Source organism: Coregonus clupeaformis, unplaced genomic scaffold (genome assembly GCF_020615455.1).
Source record: "Coregonus clupeaformis isolate EN_2021a unplaced genomic scaffold, ASM2061545v1 scaf0890, whole genome shotgun sequence".
NCBI lineage: Eukaryota > Metazoa > Chordata > Actinopteri > Salmoniformes > Salmonidae > Coregonus > Coregonus clupeaformis.
In genome coordinates, this window is record NW_025534344.1 from 31,577 (window position 1) to 50,358 (window position 18,782).

General features: G+C 41.2%; 2 protein-coding genes across 3 annotated transcripts in view; one reads left to right on the forward strand and one right to left on the reverse strand.

Annotated features, from left to right (window-relative positions):
* Positions 1 to 762: 762 nt before the first annotated feature.
* Positions 763 to 5,409, reverse strand: LOC121585888 (thiosulfate sulfurtransferase/rhodanese-like domain-containing protein 3). Its single transcript, XM_041902192.2, has 4 exons — positions 5,117 to 5,409; positions 4,761 to 4,946; positions 1,853 to 2,012; positions 763 to 1,426 (listed from the first exon to the last, which is right to left on the reverse strand). Exons 1-4 carry the CDS (start codon positions 5,241 to 5,243, stop codon positions 1,369 to 1,371), a joined length of 531 nt encoding a protein of 176 aa, XP_041758126.1. The 5' UTR covers positions 5,244 to 5,409; the 3' UTR covers positions 763 to 1,368.
* Positions 5,410 to 7,012: 1,603 nt separating this feature from the next.
* The window catches only part of LOC121585889 (ubiquitin carboxyl-terminal hydrolase 45), a 38,440-nt gene continuing 26,670 nt past the window's right edge, over positions 7,013 to 18,782 (forward strand). Inside the window, exons 1-5 of one of the 2 annotated variants that reach the window (XM_041902193.2) lie at positions 7,013 to 7,272; positions 8,987 to 9,102; positions 9,360 to 9,529; positions 9,735 to 9,835; positions 10,134 to 10,234. In XM_041902193.2, the coding sequence (XP_041758127.2) occupies positions 9,000 to 9,102; positions 9,360 to 9,529; positions 9,735 to 9,835; positions 10,134 to 10,234 (475 nt within the window). In that variant the 5' untranslated portion in view covers positions 7,013 to 7,272; positions 8,987 to 8,999. The remainder of the gene's footprint in view (positions 7,273 to 8,986; positions 9,103 to 9,359; positions 9,530 to 9,734; positions 9,836 to 10,133; positions 10,235 to 18,782) is intronic. The other variant, XM_045217020.1, reaches the window with a different exon arrangement.

Consider the following 18,782-nt stretch of genomic DNA (forward strand, 5'->3'; position numbering starts at 1 on the left):
ATGTAAAGCTGCATGTTCACAGCAAATTCTCCAATGTTAAATTTAACAATGTGCCAGTGTCTATACAGGTCCACACTTTGTGTTAAATTAACACTGTGCTTAGTGCTGACGCTTTTACAACTGTCAGTGTTAGGGAATTAACACTTTCAGTGTTATACAATAACACCTCATATAGTAATTTTAACATATAGTTTACGCCAATGGGGTTTTGCAATAACACCTCCTATAATATTTTTAACCATTACACCAAGACATTACAATAGTCTTTATTACCACATGCTCTTATGTAAGCGTTTATAAAATTACTTTAGAGTTGGCAGCAGACATGCGCAAACTTTAATTAACATAACCATAGACCACTTAAAATAGTATAACACTTCCACTCACGGGTCGCCAAAAATAACTTTTTGAAAGCCACGCCCCCACTATAATTTCCCAGTGTGCCTTGTCTTTTCAAATGAATTGTAGATTTACCACCCATGACTGTATTTGTTAGTGGTTGTTGAATTCGTTCATTTTTCAGTCCTGTGGACTTCACCAAGTGAATTCCTACTGTAGGCGAATGTCATCATTAAAATATAATTGTTTATGAAAATACATTACATATTTCATAAGGCCTTACTTTGATGGCCAAGTTTTACCTGAACACAGCGGGGTTAGGAACCTCCTGGTTTACATCAGGCCTGCAAGTCTCATTATGCTGGCTTACAAAGTTATGTGCAATTCCTATTCGAATCTAACCAGAGTTAGGACATCAAACAGTTGGAATTTTTATTCACCCGTTTTTATTCACCCGCAACCTGCATTCAGACTGACTATCAGGGTTAGGAGCATTAACAAAAGAAGACTACCTAAACCATTTAAACTGTAACAACCATTTCAGTAACAGCTGCAATAAATCGAACTGATTAGATTATTTTAGTTTATTTATCTTTGTGTAGCTTAAGATTTTGAAATTAATCAATGTACATGCAAAAACACTGATATGAAAAACAATCCTTTTTTTTGCTGCATGCTGGGAAATATGATAATGATGGGCGTGAATTTTAAGGGAATGTTTTACTCTCCACAGAGTAAAACTGACACAATCACACTTGAAACTGGTTATTAACACCCACTGGGTTTATTTTACACCACTGAGATTTAATTTCACTCTTGAATCAACACTAGAAATGTTACACTGTAAAATCAACACTAGGTAACAGTGGTCAATTTGCTGTGTACATTCCCTCTTTACTGATATAAAGCAAATTGGCTATTTATGGATTACCTTCCATAATAATCTGAAATGTCAGATAATAGCTCAATCTTGATTGATTAAATAAAATGACCTCCAAGAATGGCACAATTCTTGAGCCTCTCAGACAATCAGCTTTCTTGTTCACATTTTGCCCAATCTTGCCATCCACCTGCATAGTGTTGTACGCTAGAAAGAGAGAGAAAAGGGAGAGAATAAGTGAGCGAAATTATAAAAAACTATTCATGTTTAAAGAACTGATATAATGCAACAGTCCCTGTTTTTGGCATCTACAGCATAAAAAGTAAATATTTCCTTGTACTTGATCAGATGTTTTGGTACTGTATGTGGCATTTGCCCATGGTGCTGAGCATGCTGGGTAAAGCATTGTTGTGTAAGGAACTGAGATAAAACAGGGAGTTCCCTAAATGGGCCTTAAACAAAATTAAGTCAAGAGCTGAATTGTATTTTCTACAGCATGAAAAAGCATGACATGAGGAAATCTCCAAAGTGAGAAGTTATTTAGAGCCTATGCATTTTATGTCAATATGATATAGACCTGCAATGTATAGTATGGTACTTCTAGTCGGTTGTGGATAATGCAGTCTTTCTCACTCTTTATATCCTAGAGAGACTGCTTGGTCTAGGGCTTTTTGGCTCCTGATCCCAGCCAGGCAGGAAAAGACAATGTGGTCTGTCGGCTGGGGCATGTCTCCACCATACTTCTCCTTGAATTCTTCAGGGTTCAGCTGTAGGGCAATGTTCACCTGTCCAACTGCAATGGAAAAAACAGTATATAACAGAATTGAGGCTTAAAGAGCAGACTCTTTTACACAATTGTGTCCTTCTATGTTTATCATTTCTATCTGCAATCTTCTATCAGTAGCCTATGTCCCTAACAGTGTCCTAGGAATGTCAAACAGGTTGGTGGAAGCCCACGAGTGCTACTAGAAGTTGTCATAACATAAAGTGTTTGTTTACATTGCCATGTATTTGTGCCAGAATATCACATTGAAAAAGAAAAGGAGAGCAGATGCAATAAATTAATAACCAACGTTTTGACAGCCAAGCTGTCTTCATCAGGATAACACTGCGGGTCACTAGTTTATATACAGCGCCTTCGGAAAGTACTCAGACCCCTTGACTTTTTCCACATTTTGTTACGTTACATCCTTATTCTAAGATTGATTAAATAAATAAAATTCCTCAGCAATCTACACACAATACCCCATAATGACAAAGCAAAAACAGGTTTTTAGAAAAAAAACAGATATACCTTATTTACATAACTATTCAGACCCTTTGCTATGAGACTCGAAATTGAGCTCAGGTGCATCCGGTTTCCATTGATCACCCATGAGATGTTTCTACCACTTGATTGGAGTCCATCTGTGGTAAATTCAATTGATTGGACATGATTTGGAAAGACACACACCTGTTTATATAAGGTCTCACAGTTGACAGTGCATGTGAGAGCAAAAACCAAGCCATGAGGTCTAAGGAATTGTCCATAGAGCTCCGAGACAGGATTGTGTCAACGCACAGATCTGGAGGAGGGTACCAAAAAAATGTATGCAGCATTGAACGTCCCCAAGAACACAGTGGCCTCCATCATTCTTAAATGGAAGAAGTTTGGAACCACCAAGACTCTTCCTAGAGCTGGCCGCCCGGCCAAACTGAGCCATCGGGGGAGAAGGGCCTTGGTCAGGGAGGTGACCAACAACCCAATTGTCACTGACAGAGCTCTAGAGTTCCTTCCAGAAGGACAACCATCTCTGCAGCACTCCACCAATCATAATTTTATGGTAGAGTGGCCAAATCCTCAGTATAAGGCACGACAGCCCACTTGGAGTTTGCCAAAAGGCACCTAAAGACTCTCAGACCATGAGAAACAAGATTCTCTGGTCTGATGAAACCAAGATTGAACTCTTTGGCCTGAATGCCAAGTGTCACGTCTGAAGGAAATCTGGCACCATCCCTACTGTGAAGCATGGTGGTGGCAGCATCATGCTGTGGGGATGTTTTTCAGCGGCAGGGACTGTGAGACTAGTTAGGATCGAGGAAAATATGAACGGAGCAAAGTACAGAGAGATCCTTGATGAAAACCTGCTCCAGAGCGCTGAGGACCTCAGACTGGGGCGAAGGTTCAACTTCCAACAGGACAACGACCCAAAGCACACAGCCAAGACAACACAGGAGTGGCTTTGGGACAAGTCTCTGAATGTCCTTGAGTGGCCCAGGCAGACCCCGGACTTGAACCCGACCGAACATCTCTGGAGACCTGAAAATAGCTGTACAGCAACGCTCCCCATCCAACCTGACAGAGCTTGAGAGGATCTGCAGAGAAGAATGGAAGAAACTCCCCAAATACAGGTGTGCCAAGCTTGTAGCGTCATACCCAAGAAGACTTGAGGCTGTAATCGCTGCCAAAGGTGCTTCAACAAAGTACTGAGTAAAGGGTCTGAATACTTATGTAAATGTGATTTATTTTTTATAAATTAGCACAATTTCTAAAAACCTGTTTTTGCATTGTCATTATGGGGTATTGTGTGTAGATTGAGGGGGTAAAACGATTTAATCAAGTTTAGAATAAGGATGTAACGTAACAAAATGTAGAAAAAAGTCAAGGGGTCTGAATACTTTCCAAAGGCACTGAACAAAAATAAACACAACATGCAACAATTTCAATGATTTTACTGCGTTACAGTTCATATAAGGAAATCAGTCAATTGACATATATTCATTAGGCCCTAATCTATGGATTTCACATGACTGGGCAGGGGCGCAGCCATGGGTGGGCCTGGGAGGACACAGGCCCACCCATTTGGGAGCCAGGCCCAGCCAATCAGAATGAGTTTTTCCCCACAAAAGGGCTTTATTACAGACAGAAATACTCCTCAGTTTCATTAGCTGGCCGGGTGGCTGGTCTCAGATGATCCAGCAGGTGAAGAAGCCAAATGTGGAGGTCCTGGGCTGGCGTGGTTACAATGTGGTCTGCGGTTGTCAGGCTGGTTGGACGTACTGCCAAATTCTCTAAAACAACGTTGGAGGCGTCTTATGGTAGAGAAATGAACTTTCAATTCTCTGGCAACAGCTCTAGTGGACCTACCTGCAGTCAGCATGCCAATTGCACACTCCCTCAAAATGTAGACATCTGTGGCAAAACTGCACATTTAAGAGTGGCCTTTTATTGCCCCCAGTACAAGGTGCACATGTATAGTTTGAAAGGACACACACAGGTGTCTGTAATCAAGCCTTCTGTGGCTTGACTTCATTGGTCGATTTACAGATAAAAATAGAACATATAAAAACCATGAATGATTACATATGATTATAGATGCAATTAGGCTACATAGGCCTACAAACGATTTAAAATTGACAGCAAAAACACAATAATCACAAGAATGGCTTCAGATCAAACTCTAGGTCATATTGTACCATGTTGCAGCACATTTTACAATATGCAGATTTGTCATTAGAGGTTGAAGTCATGAGACAGGTCATAATGAAAAGGATAACTCACGAGGTATGTTGATTGACCCCGGGATGTTTCCATACTCTCGGAGTTCCCACGGCTCTCGGACATCTATTACTACACATGTACGGGTAGCGAGTAGTTTCTTTAATTGTTCGTAAGAGACATCAGTTTCTGGCAATTGGAATGAGCTGAAACTACGTAACACGTCCTCTTTGTGAGCGACATGGATATCTGAAAGATACAAAAACAACGGTTGTTGACTAGTGAGCAAAATAAAAAGGGGTTTACCAGCATTTTGAATGAGTTTTAGTGTAAAAGAGTCACTACAATAAGTTTCAACTTCGCTAATTACACAGCCTTAAGACTTGTTATTTATTTCAACCCATGCCAAGCAGACTTACATGATGCACATCGGGAGTGAGAACCGAATGTGTTTGACAGTGCTCTTCTTGAGGCTGGAATGACATTTCGGTTTGCTAAAAGCCGTGGAATCGCTGCAGCAAGCCTCGAACAAGCTTTCTGAGCCATGTCAATATTTACACATGTAACTAAATCAAAGGTTTCAGAACAAAACTCAAAACTACACTATTGTATTGTTAATGTGTATTCACTGCTCCAGCGCCGTTGTTTTCTTCTTCTTCTTTGGATTTTATGACGAACTACACTCAAAAGGTGTATTGTCGCCACCAACTGGACGGGGTAAAACATTTACAAAAGAAAATTCAACTCCATATGGAGCGAAAATTAACATAAATGCACACGGACTTAAAAAAAAAAAAAAGTATCACAAATATATACATTCCCACCCCTTCAGTCCTTCTAAAACTCAAATACCCTACGCAGGCAGAGAAAGTATGGGTAACTGCATACTTGGAGTGTGTCTGAAAGTGGGCGTTGCAACAAAAGTGGGTGGATCAACAGCCATGGGTGTAACATCAGCCCTCCATTATTGGTTAGACCAGTCATAGCCAGGTGCACCGCGGCTTAATGTCACCTGGAGCGAGCGGACCACAGGGGAGTGCCATCACTGACCCCTGGGTCTAGGGCTCCCTTGTGTGCCTGCTTGCTTCTCAGGTTGTCCTTCCTCCCCTCTGCAGATCCAGCACCAGTCCTAGCACCAATCCAGATCCCATTGGCCGGTCCTAGCAGCAGACCACCAGACGAGGTGCGGAGGAGGGAACAAACACCAGACCTTCACCCGGAGCGAGCAGACCACAGGAGAGTGCCACAATTGACCTCCAGGACTAGGGTTCCCTTGTGTGTCTGCTTGCTCCTCAGGTTGTCTTTCCTCCTCTCTACAGATCCCGACCCAGCCCCAGTTCGCGGTTCCGGGTTCCTATTTTCTCTGAGGCCCACAGTCCCATCACCAGACCCAGCACCAGACCCCTGGTTTTCCAGCCCTGTTACCAGCACAATTTCTAACCTGGCCCCAACACCAACCCAGGTTTTCCTTGTCCCAGCCCCAACACCAACCCTGGACACAGCACAGACCAATTCGAACTGCCACCTTCATCCAGCAACTGCTAGCTCAACCCTTCCCTTCCCCTCCCCAAAGACACAGACACATTGTGGACTGACTGACTGATGGACTGAATTGACTGACTGACTGAATTGACTGACAGATTTTTCTGAATCCTTTTTTTGATTAATTGATTGCTTTGTTTCTCTTATTTATTTTATTTTTTATTTTATTATTGGATAACCATTTGGTTTGCTTTATTTGAATTGATTACTTATAGTTTGAATTGTTGATTATTTAGAATTTTGAATTAATGATGGATGAATTTTAACTTGTTGAACATTTTAAACTGTCATGTTTACAGGTTAAGATAACAAATGTAGCAGGTTATGAGAATGAACGTAGTCGGTTAGGATAATTAACGTGGCAGGTTAGGATAATGAGGATTAGGTTAGGAAAAGGGTTAGGTTTAGCTAAATGTAGCTCTTCAGATGTAAAATCGTTTTAATCCCAGAGTGTTTAACTGCAAAAAAATCAAGTACCGTCCTTCTGACTGACATGTGCAACATTGCGTGTGCACCGAAGTGTACGTATCACACCAAAGACAGTAAAGCGCACTTCTCAAATCGAATCTCTAGTATGTTTACACAAGCATACGCCGATCATACATATTTTCTTAAGAAAATAGCTCCATAATTTACTTTCCTACCATCATAATTTCGCCTTTCCTGCTAGCAATTTCTGTCACATGGTAGTGCACGGGATGTATTTTCCGGTTGTGTTTAACCTGAACGAGCCACCGTATTGCTTCACATATTGACTTCAGCAATTTGATCATGTGACTTTTTCTGGGTTCAGACGCTAGCTATCGACATGTTCCCGACAGTTTTAGAAAGTCAAGATTATAACTTAAACTATATTATGAGTTTTGGACATTAGCTACAAGTATTCTGTGTACTTCATTCGAGTTTCTTGTCGTGTATGACATACAATAAAGTCAATCGTGTGAAATAAGCTACGACGCTACAGTGTGTTGACATATTAGCTAGCTAGCTAACTTGCTAGCTCATTGGCCAGTTTAAGGGGAAAATCAAAGAGGTGAGTTGTTTCATGTTAGCAACAACATATTCTAAAATCCTCAGAGGCAATGTGGTATGCCAGCTAAGTAGCTAGTAGTAAAAAGCTTTTAAAACCACGAACTCCCAAGTTAACTTAGCTAGCTAACGTTACAGTCAATACGGCGGTTAGTAGCTAACGTTACCTGTAACGTTAGTTAACTTGTCATGCACTGCGTTAGCTAAACCTCACGGTGGCTTGACTTGGTTGTATATTGTTACATTAAGTGTAACTCAGCTAAAATAGATTTGGAAATTTGTAGGTATGGCCTTCTACAAACTAGAGCTGTGTCATATGCTTTTGCATCATGTTGAAGTTGATGACTTTTTATAAATTAGTTGAATGAACCATTGTCGATATCTTTACAGAACAAAACAGATTTCAGCTATTGTTACTGTGTCTGTGCCCTCCTAACGTTAGTTCACTCTGGAGGCCAGGCATCATCAGTCTGGCCATTCTACAGCTCTTACCCACACTAGATTTTGACAAATAAACATTCTTTGGATATCTGAATGTCTAGCATCTGTTTGATGCTACAGAGCCCTGTACAGCTTATATAAATATATTCTGTGAATTCATAAAAGCAGACACTTTTCGAAGAGTGATATATCCATATTTATTTTATGGTGGTTTTATGTCAGGGCTCTCCAACCCTGTTCCCAGAGAGCTACTGTCCTGTAGGTTTTCACTCCAACCCTAATCTAGCACAATTTATTCTAATAATTAGCTGGTTGATAAACTGAACCAGGTTAGTAACAACTGGGGTTGGAGCGAAAACCCACAGGAGCGTACCTCTCCAGGGACAGGGTTGGAGACCCCTGTTTTACATGGTGAAATGCTGAGCCACACTAGCTGCGTTTTACACAGGCAGCCCAATTCTGATATTCTTCCCACTAATTGGTCTTAATTCAACTGAGATCTTTTTCAAAACTGATCTGATTGGTCAAAAGACCAATTAGTAAAAAAAGATTTGAATCGGGCTCCCTGTGTAAACGCAGCCATAGTCCTTTATCCGGCTTCGGTACACTGGCAATGGTGTTCGGCATGGTGGGCTGGGGAAGCTGAGACTCTTTGTGCTTATGGTGAATGGTCTTTTGCTGTCTGCGGTGTAAGTCGCTCTGTATAAGAGCGTCTGCTAAATGACTAAAATGTAAAAAATGTAAAATGTAGATTAGACTAATTCTAATGGAAATTCAAGACCATGACTATGTGATTCTTTGAATCTGGTGGTGTGTTGGGGCTGGGCTGGAACAAAAGCCTGCACATACAGCAGCCCGTCAATGCCAGATTTTCCCAGTAAGTAAGTAGCCTTGCACGAGTTGGAACGGCTCATAGGAGCAGATCTCCTGTTTCTGTAGCGTGAGGCAGCTTGATGAACAAGTACATCCCCTGCACAGGACACTAGTCTATCGCAGGTCCTTACCCCCAATCTATCTCCTTAATGCTGGGTGCAGAGACACACCAGTCCCATTTTTACAGTCTTTGGTATGACTCGGTCATGGATCGAACTCCCAACCTTCCAATCTCAGGCGGATACTCAAACCACAAGGCCACTGAGTTGGTTAGAGTTGCCCAGCTCTATACTAAATCATGCAGCAAAGCTCTTAGATTTGCCTTCAATGTTTTCTTTTGGCCCTGTCAATTTTGGGCACTGCTTAAAACCCAGAGTAGTACTGATATTCCTATGTCTCTCCAGTCTACAGCTACAGATGCGGCTAAAGGATCCCTTCTCCTTGAAAGCCGCCGACATGACTAAGCGGACTAACAAGCCGAGGAAGCCTCGAGATGAGGAGTCGTCGGACGAAGTTAGCGGTAAGATCATGGGAAGCTCATGCTCCCTGTTGTGATGAAAAAAACATATGCCTAAAAAAGTTTAACTGACCCAATAAGCCTTCCACATGTTTTGCTCTATTAATGGCTAGTCCAATCATGTCTGATTAATTCTATGGCAGGGGACCTGTGGAGTTCAGATTATGACGTTATTTGATATCTATTGTAAATCATGGTCATTAAGGGATTTGTAGATGCTAGATTAGCAAGCAACATCAATGTGACTTCTTGCTCCTCAGGGCTGACCTGCCAGCATGTCAGCAAGGCGGTGGACCTGAGCTCAGTCAAGAAGGCGGTGACCTCGAGCATGTGGTCGATGTGTTCAGATTGCCTGAGGGAAAGGACTATGATAGATGGAGAGCCAGCCAGTGGCCACGACATCCTCGTATGCCTCAAGTGTGGCTTCCAGGTGAGCTTGGACTTTGAAAGCTTTTATCTAAGGTGGGGGGATGAAGGTTCCATCAGTATTTTGATGTATGAATTGCTGCACTTGACATGTGATTCAGAAATGTAACACTGTTTGTTTCATTTGTAACAATCTGACCTGCAAATAGTATGGATGGTGGTAGCCTATCTAAGAAATGGTGTTCCAGTGAACTGTACCCCTTTCACAGGGCTGTAGCCAGCCAGAGAGCCAGCACTCCACCAAGCACCACCAAACCCTCCACCCTGAGTCCCATTGTATCACCATCAGCCTCGGCACCTGGAAGGCCTGGTGAGGACCCTACAGCAACACATGGAACATACAGATTATAACAGGACAACAACAAAAATGTTACAGCCATTCTGCCGTTCTAAATAGGCTGATGTAGCACTATCCCTGTCCCTTTGTGTCCACTGTAGGCAGAGGATCTTGAACTGAAAAGTTATTCAAATATTTACATTTTGCCTCAGAATATCTCCAGTAAATGTTATGAGCAGTAGTTATTCACACCACCTCAAAGAATGACAACTTCATATCAGTAAGCTGATGGCTGTGTTTGCTATTCTCTCTCTCTCCAATTCGTTCACAGGTGTTTTGAATGTAATGAAGAGCTCTCCACTCATTGCAATAAGAAGGCTTTGGCCCAGACCCTGGATTTCCTACAAAAGCATTCTGTCAAGGCAGCCTCAGGTAACACATTCAACACACCTGACAAGGCCACGGGTTGCCAGCCACCCAATGAAAGGTGATCAATTTTAGGTATATTTATGTGTAGACTAAGACGACAGCAGGCTACCACCTGAAATGAAAAAGGGTGTGTAAACAGTGCTACACCATTTTACAATTTAGGCATTTAGCAGATGCTCTTATCCAGAGCGACTTAGTTAGTGAGTGCATACATTTATTTTTTTCATACTGGCCCCCCGTGGGAAACGAACCCACAACCCTGGCGTTGCAAGCGCCATGCTCTACCAACTGAGCTACATGGGGCCTGCCTGCCTGACTGACTGTGAGGGACCAGCCTGAGCTTGGGCATGAACATGGGGCAAATCATTTATTTTGCTTATGAAATATTGACATTTCTTGGCTTTGACAAATGCACTGGACTGAATGAAAAGCTGAAGAATTTAATAAATGAGAACCAATATTAAAAAAACTCTTCAAGGCTAGAGCCTAGATTTCCAAGAAGCCATTTCATCCTCCTTTCACTTCTATATTTTGAGTGCAAGTGCTATTGGTTTTTACAATATGTGCTATTATATAGAGATATAGGTTATTACTGAATGCAGAAACCCTCCGTGGAGACTCCTCTCCTCTACAAACTTAAATTGATGTTCACCTGAAGGAGTGGAGTTGAGTGCAGCACGCCAACTCCCCCTGGTGGCCAAGGCTTTTTGGATTCCAGAATCCAGGCAATTTTTTCTTTGCAACTGTGGCCCAGAAAATTGTTAACTGAGGATGTGCATCTCTTCTTTAATGAAACGATTCAATACGCATCTAGATGCATGGGTTCTGATATGATACAGGAACGATACGTTTTAGATTAAAACAATTCAGTGTAATTCGGTTTGATTAGGGGAACGAATTGATGTGATACAATTCAATGCACTAAAATGTATTGCATGAACACATTCATTTTCCATTTAAAATTAATATCTGCTGCTGAAGGGAGCTCAGGAACTGGGCCTCTCTGAGCTGGACCTGTCTGAGATTACTTCTCTAAACTGAGTGGCCCTCTCTCTGTGTGTATGTGTGTCAATGGTGTGTGTGTAGGCAGCTGAGGCCAGACTGAGCATCTACCAACTCACTATCAGATTAGGGGTGGTGGAAATGTATGCTTTTTGTCCCCCCACTTTTTATCTGAAATCACCATCACCCACTGATTAACTTGTCATTTTTACAGATTCAAAATGTTTTGAGCTAGTACTATGTCAATATTTATATTTAGAAATTAGCATAGCATTTAGCCAATTAATATTATGCAGCTTTGTATTTTACCCCATCTCGAAAGCGAATGGTTTAGACCGTTTGGAATTTAATCTCAGACCAATGAATGCGAAATGATTGCTGTCCTTTATGAAATTCCCCTGTTCATGTAAAAATGACCAAATACACTGACTGTTTAAAGCAAAACTATTTCTTATGATGAACCTGAACAATCTAAATAAAATCTGAATGATTTAAAAACCCAATCAACAGTTGGATCTGAGTTGCTGCTTCCACTCCTGTAGGCTACACAACTCCGGTAAAACACAATTGTCTACAGCACATTTGGTAACAATGACCCAACAATTTACATTGGTTGTCACTCAACTAATAAAGCCTATGATTTGACATTGCAAAAAAACATTTTACAAGCATCTGAATACTGAAGGTGCCAGATGCACGAATAGCCTATAAGAAGAACAGGGATAGGCCTACCTCTCGTTGGCACGAGCAGTTGTTTCCCACACTGTGTGCACAGTTATTATCTGACAGTCATACGCACTTGATAGGCTACTGAACTGAAGGAGAGGACGCATCAGTTCAGTCACAACAGATAACTTATTTTCGGAATAAAACAATATGAGGAAAAAACATTAGTGAATGCGATTTTTAACATTTGAATCGAATTTCTGACCGATGCTTGCTTAATTTGGATCGGTTTGTGCTCCGACAGATGCACTCATTTCTTACGCATCAGTCCCCGGTTCAAATGTTTATTGGTGAATCGTTGCATCTCTATAGTTAACTGTAATTTTCCCTATCAGTCAATAATCCTCTAATGAGAATGTTGCATGTAATAACAGAGGTATTACTGTGCAAATATATAAAATAATCATTTGCAATGGTTGCATCATGTTCAAAAATGTTCAATGCTTTGTTACAGCACATTTCTGCATTAAAAGATGCACTGAGGTGTGTTTTAAGTTGACAAAAGCTGTGATGACCTCCCCATTCATGTTTGGTCAGGGCCACAGTATGGCTTAACTGCTGACATCACTGAAATGAAAAGCTGCAGTATGGATGCTACACAGGTGACAACAACTGAAAACTTGTAAAGATGAGATGATTCATATTTTTTTCCTATTGAAATTATATTTAATAAGCGATTTGGTGAATGCTTTTGTGAAGGGGCTTGTACAGGATTCATTTGTATACAGTAATTTCCGTCTTTCCTGCACTTGCCATTACTTTTTCATGATTCTGCCAATTCACAAGTGGTTTTGTAGCCTAGCCATGCGTATCCCAATCTGTACAGACCAAGCCAATTCCACCTTAACCCAGCCAGCTGAGCCACCCTCACCTAGTCCACCACATTCTCCTAGACCCCCCCATCACCCATGTGGTAGATTCACATTCCTTGTGATGCCCTGTTTAATAAAGTTCCCTGGCCTAAAGACTACCAACTGCCCTTACTGATCTGCCCTGTGGATGTCCCCTGCCTTTCCTGAGCCTCCTACCTCCAGCTCTGCTGCTCTTCCTTCCGCCTGCCCCATGTTCATGCCCAAGCTCAGGCTGGTCCCTCACAGTCAGGCAGGCAGGCAGGCCCCGTGTGGCTCAGTTGGTAGAGCATGGCGCTTGCAACGCCAGGGTTGTGGGTTCGATTCCCACGGGGGGCCAGTATGAAAAAAAATGTATGCACTCACTAACTGTAAGTCGCTCTGGATAAGAGCGTCTGCTAAATGACTAAAATGTAAATGTAAAATGTAGTGTTGCGGGAGTGACGCTCCAGTTCCCCACCTCTGCCGCATGGCCGCACTCATTAGTGGCATTAGGCGCTTGAGCGGCGCTCCCCGGCTGGGTTCCCTGAAGAACGAGAGCAGCTGTGTGGGGTCCGGCCACTGCGCTGAGCTCCCCTAACCTCCCCCTCTCCCACAGTCCCCCCCCACCTCACTGTCCCCCTGTCCCACGCTGCATGTCTCAGCACCTCTGGGAAGGGCCTGTTGGGGCATGCTTGTGGGAGCCAGGGTCCAACAACGAGTCCAAAGGGATGGAGATCAACAGCTGCAGCGCATTCCCAGGGATGAACACTCTACATGACTGGACACACACACACATTCCTTCAATTGTATACAATGTGAATAGGTACATTGTTTTTTTTAGGTATATGAGTTTGTTAGTGTTGACTTTAAAAGTCTCTTCCTGTGTCTTAGAAATCACAGAATGGCGCTGTAGCCTCCAGTAGTATTTCCCCAGCTTCAAGGGCACTGCGGTTTGAGCATACCAGTATCCAATTAGATTCTCCAGTCCAGTCCTCTCACTCCAGCCTTCACAAAGCGTACAGGACTACACAAACTGAAATTCCATCTTGTTCCCTCAGAAATGACTTTCACTGTGGTTGTGGTGGCGGAGGTGGGCATTCCTTTTCATGAAACATGGTGTTCTCTCTAGATAACTTCCTGTCACCCATCCACTCACTCAGTGGAATAGACAAAACCTGCACGAGTCACATGTCGATGTCCCTGATCATTTGTTTTTTGAGCAGTCCCTTTGAGTCCGTGGGGGCGGCACAGAGGGCCGACATCCCTTCCCCTTTACCTCCACGTTACCTGTCACCTTTCTTCCCACTTGATTGTTCCACACCGGCTGGCTAAATAGGGAGAGAAAACAGGCAGCCATTGTTGCGGCGAAAATGGACTGCTGCTTTCGGATGGGGAGCTGGTGAAATTGCATTTCTGCTTGAAGGCCAGGTTTTTAGGCAGAGGCTGTTGTTGTATTCTCTTTTTACCATAGATCCCAGGCACAAAAGAGCCCCAGCAAGAATTTTTCAGAATCCATAATAGTTTTGTACAACAACAGCTCAGGGTAGAAAGAAAATCTATTAACGGTGCTCTCTCACCAACAAGGCCTTCAGCTGAAGTACCAGAGTCCCACTAAAAGGAGACTTGACCTCAGGGAGCTAGTCTTCAGCTTGTAACACAGCTGGGGTGTCTTTGTGGAGGAAATTAAAATGTTTCCTTTGAATAGGCATCAGAGCTTGGCGCTCGCTGCGTTTTGCCCATTATTTTCTGGTATTGATTTTCATCCAGTGAGTAATTTTTCCCCCTCTTTGTTATTAGTGTACTTGCAATAGCAAGGACACGCACATAATTGTACGGAATCTTTACTTATTACTATTATACTATTATATCTTTCTTCCACATGCCTCTCCTACTCATATACCAAAACCAATGGCTGTACGTTTAATAGGTAGCTTGTGCTTTTTAAGCTGATTCTTTTTAATTACATTTTTTAAGACCAGCATACAATCTCATAACGTCTCTATGACCTTAATATTTCAGTATTTAATGGTCAATAGAATTTTCAGAAGTATAAGAACCACAGCTCAATTTCTAAATTTGATGGCACAGAAATGGGGATTCTTCAATACCAAATGAGAGAACCCATGTCAACTTTGTTAAAGGGGCAGTGCAGTCAACAACATGATTTTCATGTTTTCTTAATGATATTTCCACACTATGAGGTTGAAATAACTCTGAAATTGTGATAATGTCATTTTACTAGTGTAAGAGCTTTTTGAAAAACAAAGCCAGGAATTTCAGCATGTTTAGGTGGGATGGAGTTTATGGCCAACAGCATGACATCACAATCTGATCGTATTATTCTGTCCAGTCATAATTTATTTGCATAATGTATCCTCCTACTTTGAAGGGGTAAGCGGGGTAGGCTCTAGACTAGAGTCTAGTTGATCCTATCTGCCAATCAGTGCTGTGTATGTAGAAATATTGAAATTTGTATCAACACACCCACACGATCAGACTGAGCATTTCAATGGCAAAAGGAGGCTCAGGGAAATAAATGATACAAATATATATTTTGAGTTATTTTAATGAAATAAACACACACAGTGATGATTTAAAAATACTGCATGGAGGCTTTAATATGGCTTCTCCCACCTCAATCTTGCCATTCATACAAAATGCATAGGTTCTTCTACTATTGTTTCAGCGAAAACCTTACCTTTCTAGTTACTGGTGTTATGTATTTTTTGTATTTAGAAAGATGCTAGCCACAGTGGAACGGAATGCTGTACCTGGTGAAAGCCAACGTTTTTTTTCTCTCTCTTGACAAAAAAAACACGTAATTTGTGCTATAGAAATATTACCCTGCCAAAAGAGACAATAAATACCATCTTGTGCAATGCATTCCATTTATACAATGGAGCTAGACAATCTCATTCTCTTTTTGACATTTTGGTTTTATGTGTTCAGCCTTTTTCATCTAGGACCTTCAACCATGAGAAAATAATGTATTTATTCTTTGTGTCCATTTACATGGCATCTCTCAAAGGATAAAACTATTCAACTCTTACCATGTGACTTGTAACCCTCTATTAGCATTCACGGTTTTGTGTAACCTTTTAAAAAATGACTTGTCCTGTCAAAGTTCTTAGTTTGATGTAGTAGGCTAACTCCCACAGTAGTGTTACAGTTGGCTAGATTTTCTATTTTTGGGGACCCTGGTCAGCCCATAAGACCCTTGTTTAAATCCAGGGTTTCAGTTCTACATGTGATGTAGTGTTGGTCTACAGTCAGTCAGTGGGTAACGTCCATAAGAAAAAAGCTTTTACCCTGGTGGTCCCTTTATGAAGCGAATCAAGGGTGCTTCTGTAGTATTTCCCACCACTGCACACTAATGTAGGCAAGCAATGTTGCCAGCAATGGCTTGGAAAGTGTGTGTGTCTGTTTGCGTGCATGCGTGCGTGTGTTTAACATGGCAGTGGGCTCTTTTGGCCTCAGATGGCAAGAAAGCAGGCTTTTCATGCCCTGCAGTCACAACAAATTAACAAATTAATACGACATTTGGTGTTGCCCAGCCTTCCCCTTGACTGCCTGTTCTCTGCTGCATGATGAGAGCTGTCCTTGGCTCTCCACTCCGGTCCCATTCTCAATGGTGAAATTAATCAAACAAGCCTCTTGATAAATGCTCTCTTACAAGTATCTGCTTTAATGTTTTACTGTGATGACACTGCTTCATAGGCTTTTGAGGAAGTATGTCAAACGAGAGGTCATGTAACATTTAGCATGTCTGTTGATAAGTTAGGTTTTGAATGTCCATTTTGTTTTAGCCTAGCTCTATGCTGTGGCTGGTATATTCAAGTTTTCAACCATAGTTACAGTACTCTGCTCTAGACCAATAGCTACTGTAGTGATTTTTGTATTTTTAATATGTCAACATCCTAAATATGTTTCATACACAGCATCAATCCAGTGAGTCTTGTAAATTCAAATTATAGTTCAAAATTGTTTGTGGTGGAATGGCGGTATATTTGATCATATGAATAACCTCTATCGTCTTGACATATTTGCGTAATTTTTTTGTGAACAATTGTTTTTATTAGATCACAAAGGCAATACAATCAATAAAACAATTAAAATAAATCCTCCTTTTGAACCCCGCCCCCCAATCCCTAACAACGCATACTATTAAAAATGTAACTCCAACATAACCATTTCTTTATATGAAGGTCATGTGGTGGCAACCAGTGCTGAACATGTTTTTTTGGCAGCAGTCAACCAAGCCAGCCAAACCTTGCGTTGTTTCTCATTCAGCTGCATACCTGATCCGTCATTAAGTAACAGAGGAATTGGTTCAAGGGGTACAGTTTTAGACAACACTTTCCTCCAAAACTCATCAGGACAATCCCATATCATATGTTTATATGTGCCAAGTGTATTGAGGGAACATAGGTCACAGTTTGGGCTTGGAGACTGTTTGGATGAAATCTTAAAAGTGGTGTCAAGTATGACCTATGAGCTTAAAATGAATTAACTGATGGTTTGGGTTCTTTGAGTGAAATATATTCTCCCAGACATTCTCCCAATCAATAGCGTCATCATCAATAGTCATATCTTTTACCCACGCTTTAACAATTGAAATATCTTTCCGCTTTAGTAATTGAAGATGAGAGTAAATAACTGACACAGAACCTCTGGACGGGAATGTAAAAATTCACTGCTGACCGTAGTCTAAGATGAAGAAAGAATGACGACCCTGGCAAACTGAAAACTAAGGAGACCCTCTGAGTTAAATACATATATTTCCCCTAGATTATTGACCCCTTTTGCAGACCAGACTTTTGACTCAAATGCTTTGTTACCTGAAGTAACAGCCTGGTTATGCCACAGAGGGGTATGGAGATGCCTCTTCCAGTTACCACCTACCTACACACTTCTCAACCCTCCTAAAATTATATTTTGTATTAGAGATAATGGGACCATAATATAACATGCATTTCTTAATAGTTATACCAGAAAATAACACGTCTAATCTAATAGGAAAAACTAGTTCCTCCTCAATAGCTCTCCAAGTGACTGATGTAGACTGATCAAACCATGATCTAAGTAGGCGTAACTGGAAAGACTGGTAAATATAAACATTTGGTAATGCAAGTCCCCCATTACCCTTCTGTCATTGTAGTACCTCAAACCGGAACTTTGGATGTTTGCCATTCCAAAGGTATTTACGTACAAGTTTATCAATCCTTACCCAATAACCTAGTGGTGGAGAGAGTGGGATCATCATTGCTTAGGAAATTAATACGTGGCAACACACTCATCTTTATGGAAGCAACCCTCGTTTTTAAGGAAGCAGGCAACTTCTCCCAAATGTTTAGATTTCATTCAACCTCTTTGTAAATGTTCTCATAATTAAACTTCACCAAACCATGCAGAGATGTTTTGTAAATTAAAGATGCACTATGCAGAAATCGCTCCGCCATTTCTTGGTTGCTAAAATTCTGATAGTTTGCCTAATTTCAGTTTGTGACAAAACAAGCAATTATATAGTGTAGAGGATCATTGTACCATCTAAACCACTGTGAAATATATTTTCCTTAACCAAAAATATTGTATTTTCAGCTGTTTGAAGGTGGTGTACAAAAACCAAAAGTAAAAGACGCAAAAACAAAACTTAAGAATGGAAAGCATAGAAATAGCACACATAGAACAGATCTATAATACACATTTCTATGTGAATTTGGTCGGGTCGCCCAAAAGTTACATATTGCAGCTTTAATGCCCAAATAAGTGGACTGGGTGTGAAACTTTCTTTGCCGCTTCATTAAGCAACATTTAATGCTGACTTATACCCTGACAGCAATTTGAAATCTTCAAATGTGGATAATAAAGATGAGATTGAATTCTCAATATCTATCATAACTAAGATGATATCATACGCTTATAGAGATATGATATGACAGGATGATTTAATCAGTATAGGAGAAGCAATTGCAGAGAGATAGAATAAATGTCGG

Excerpts from the sequence above, each read along its gene's own strand:
- LOC121585888 (XM_041902192.2), bottom strand. The coding sequence starts at position 5,243 with ATGGCTCAGAAAGCTTGTTCGAGGCTTGCTGCAGCGATTCCACGGCTT. Across the intron at positions 4,947-5,116 it reads TCACTCCCGATGTGCATCAT|ATATCCATGTCGCTCACAAA; the intron begins GTAAGTCTGCTT and ends TGTATCTTTCAG. Across the intron at positions 2,013-4,760 it reads GGGGTCAATCAACATACCTC|TTGGACAGGTGAACATTGCC; the intron begins GTGAGTTATCCT and ends TTTCCATTGCAG.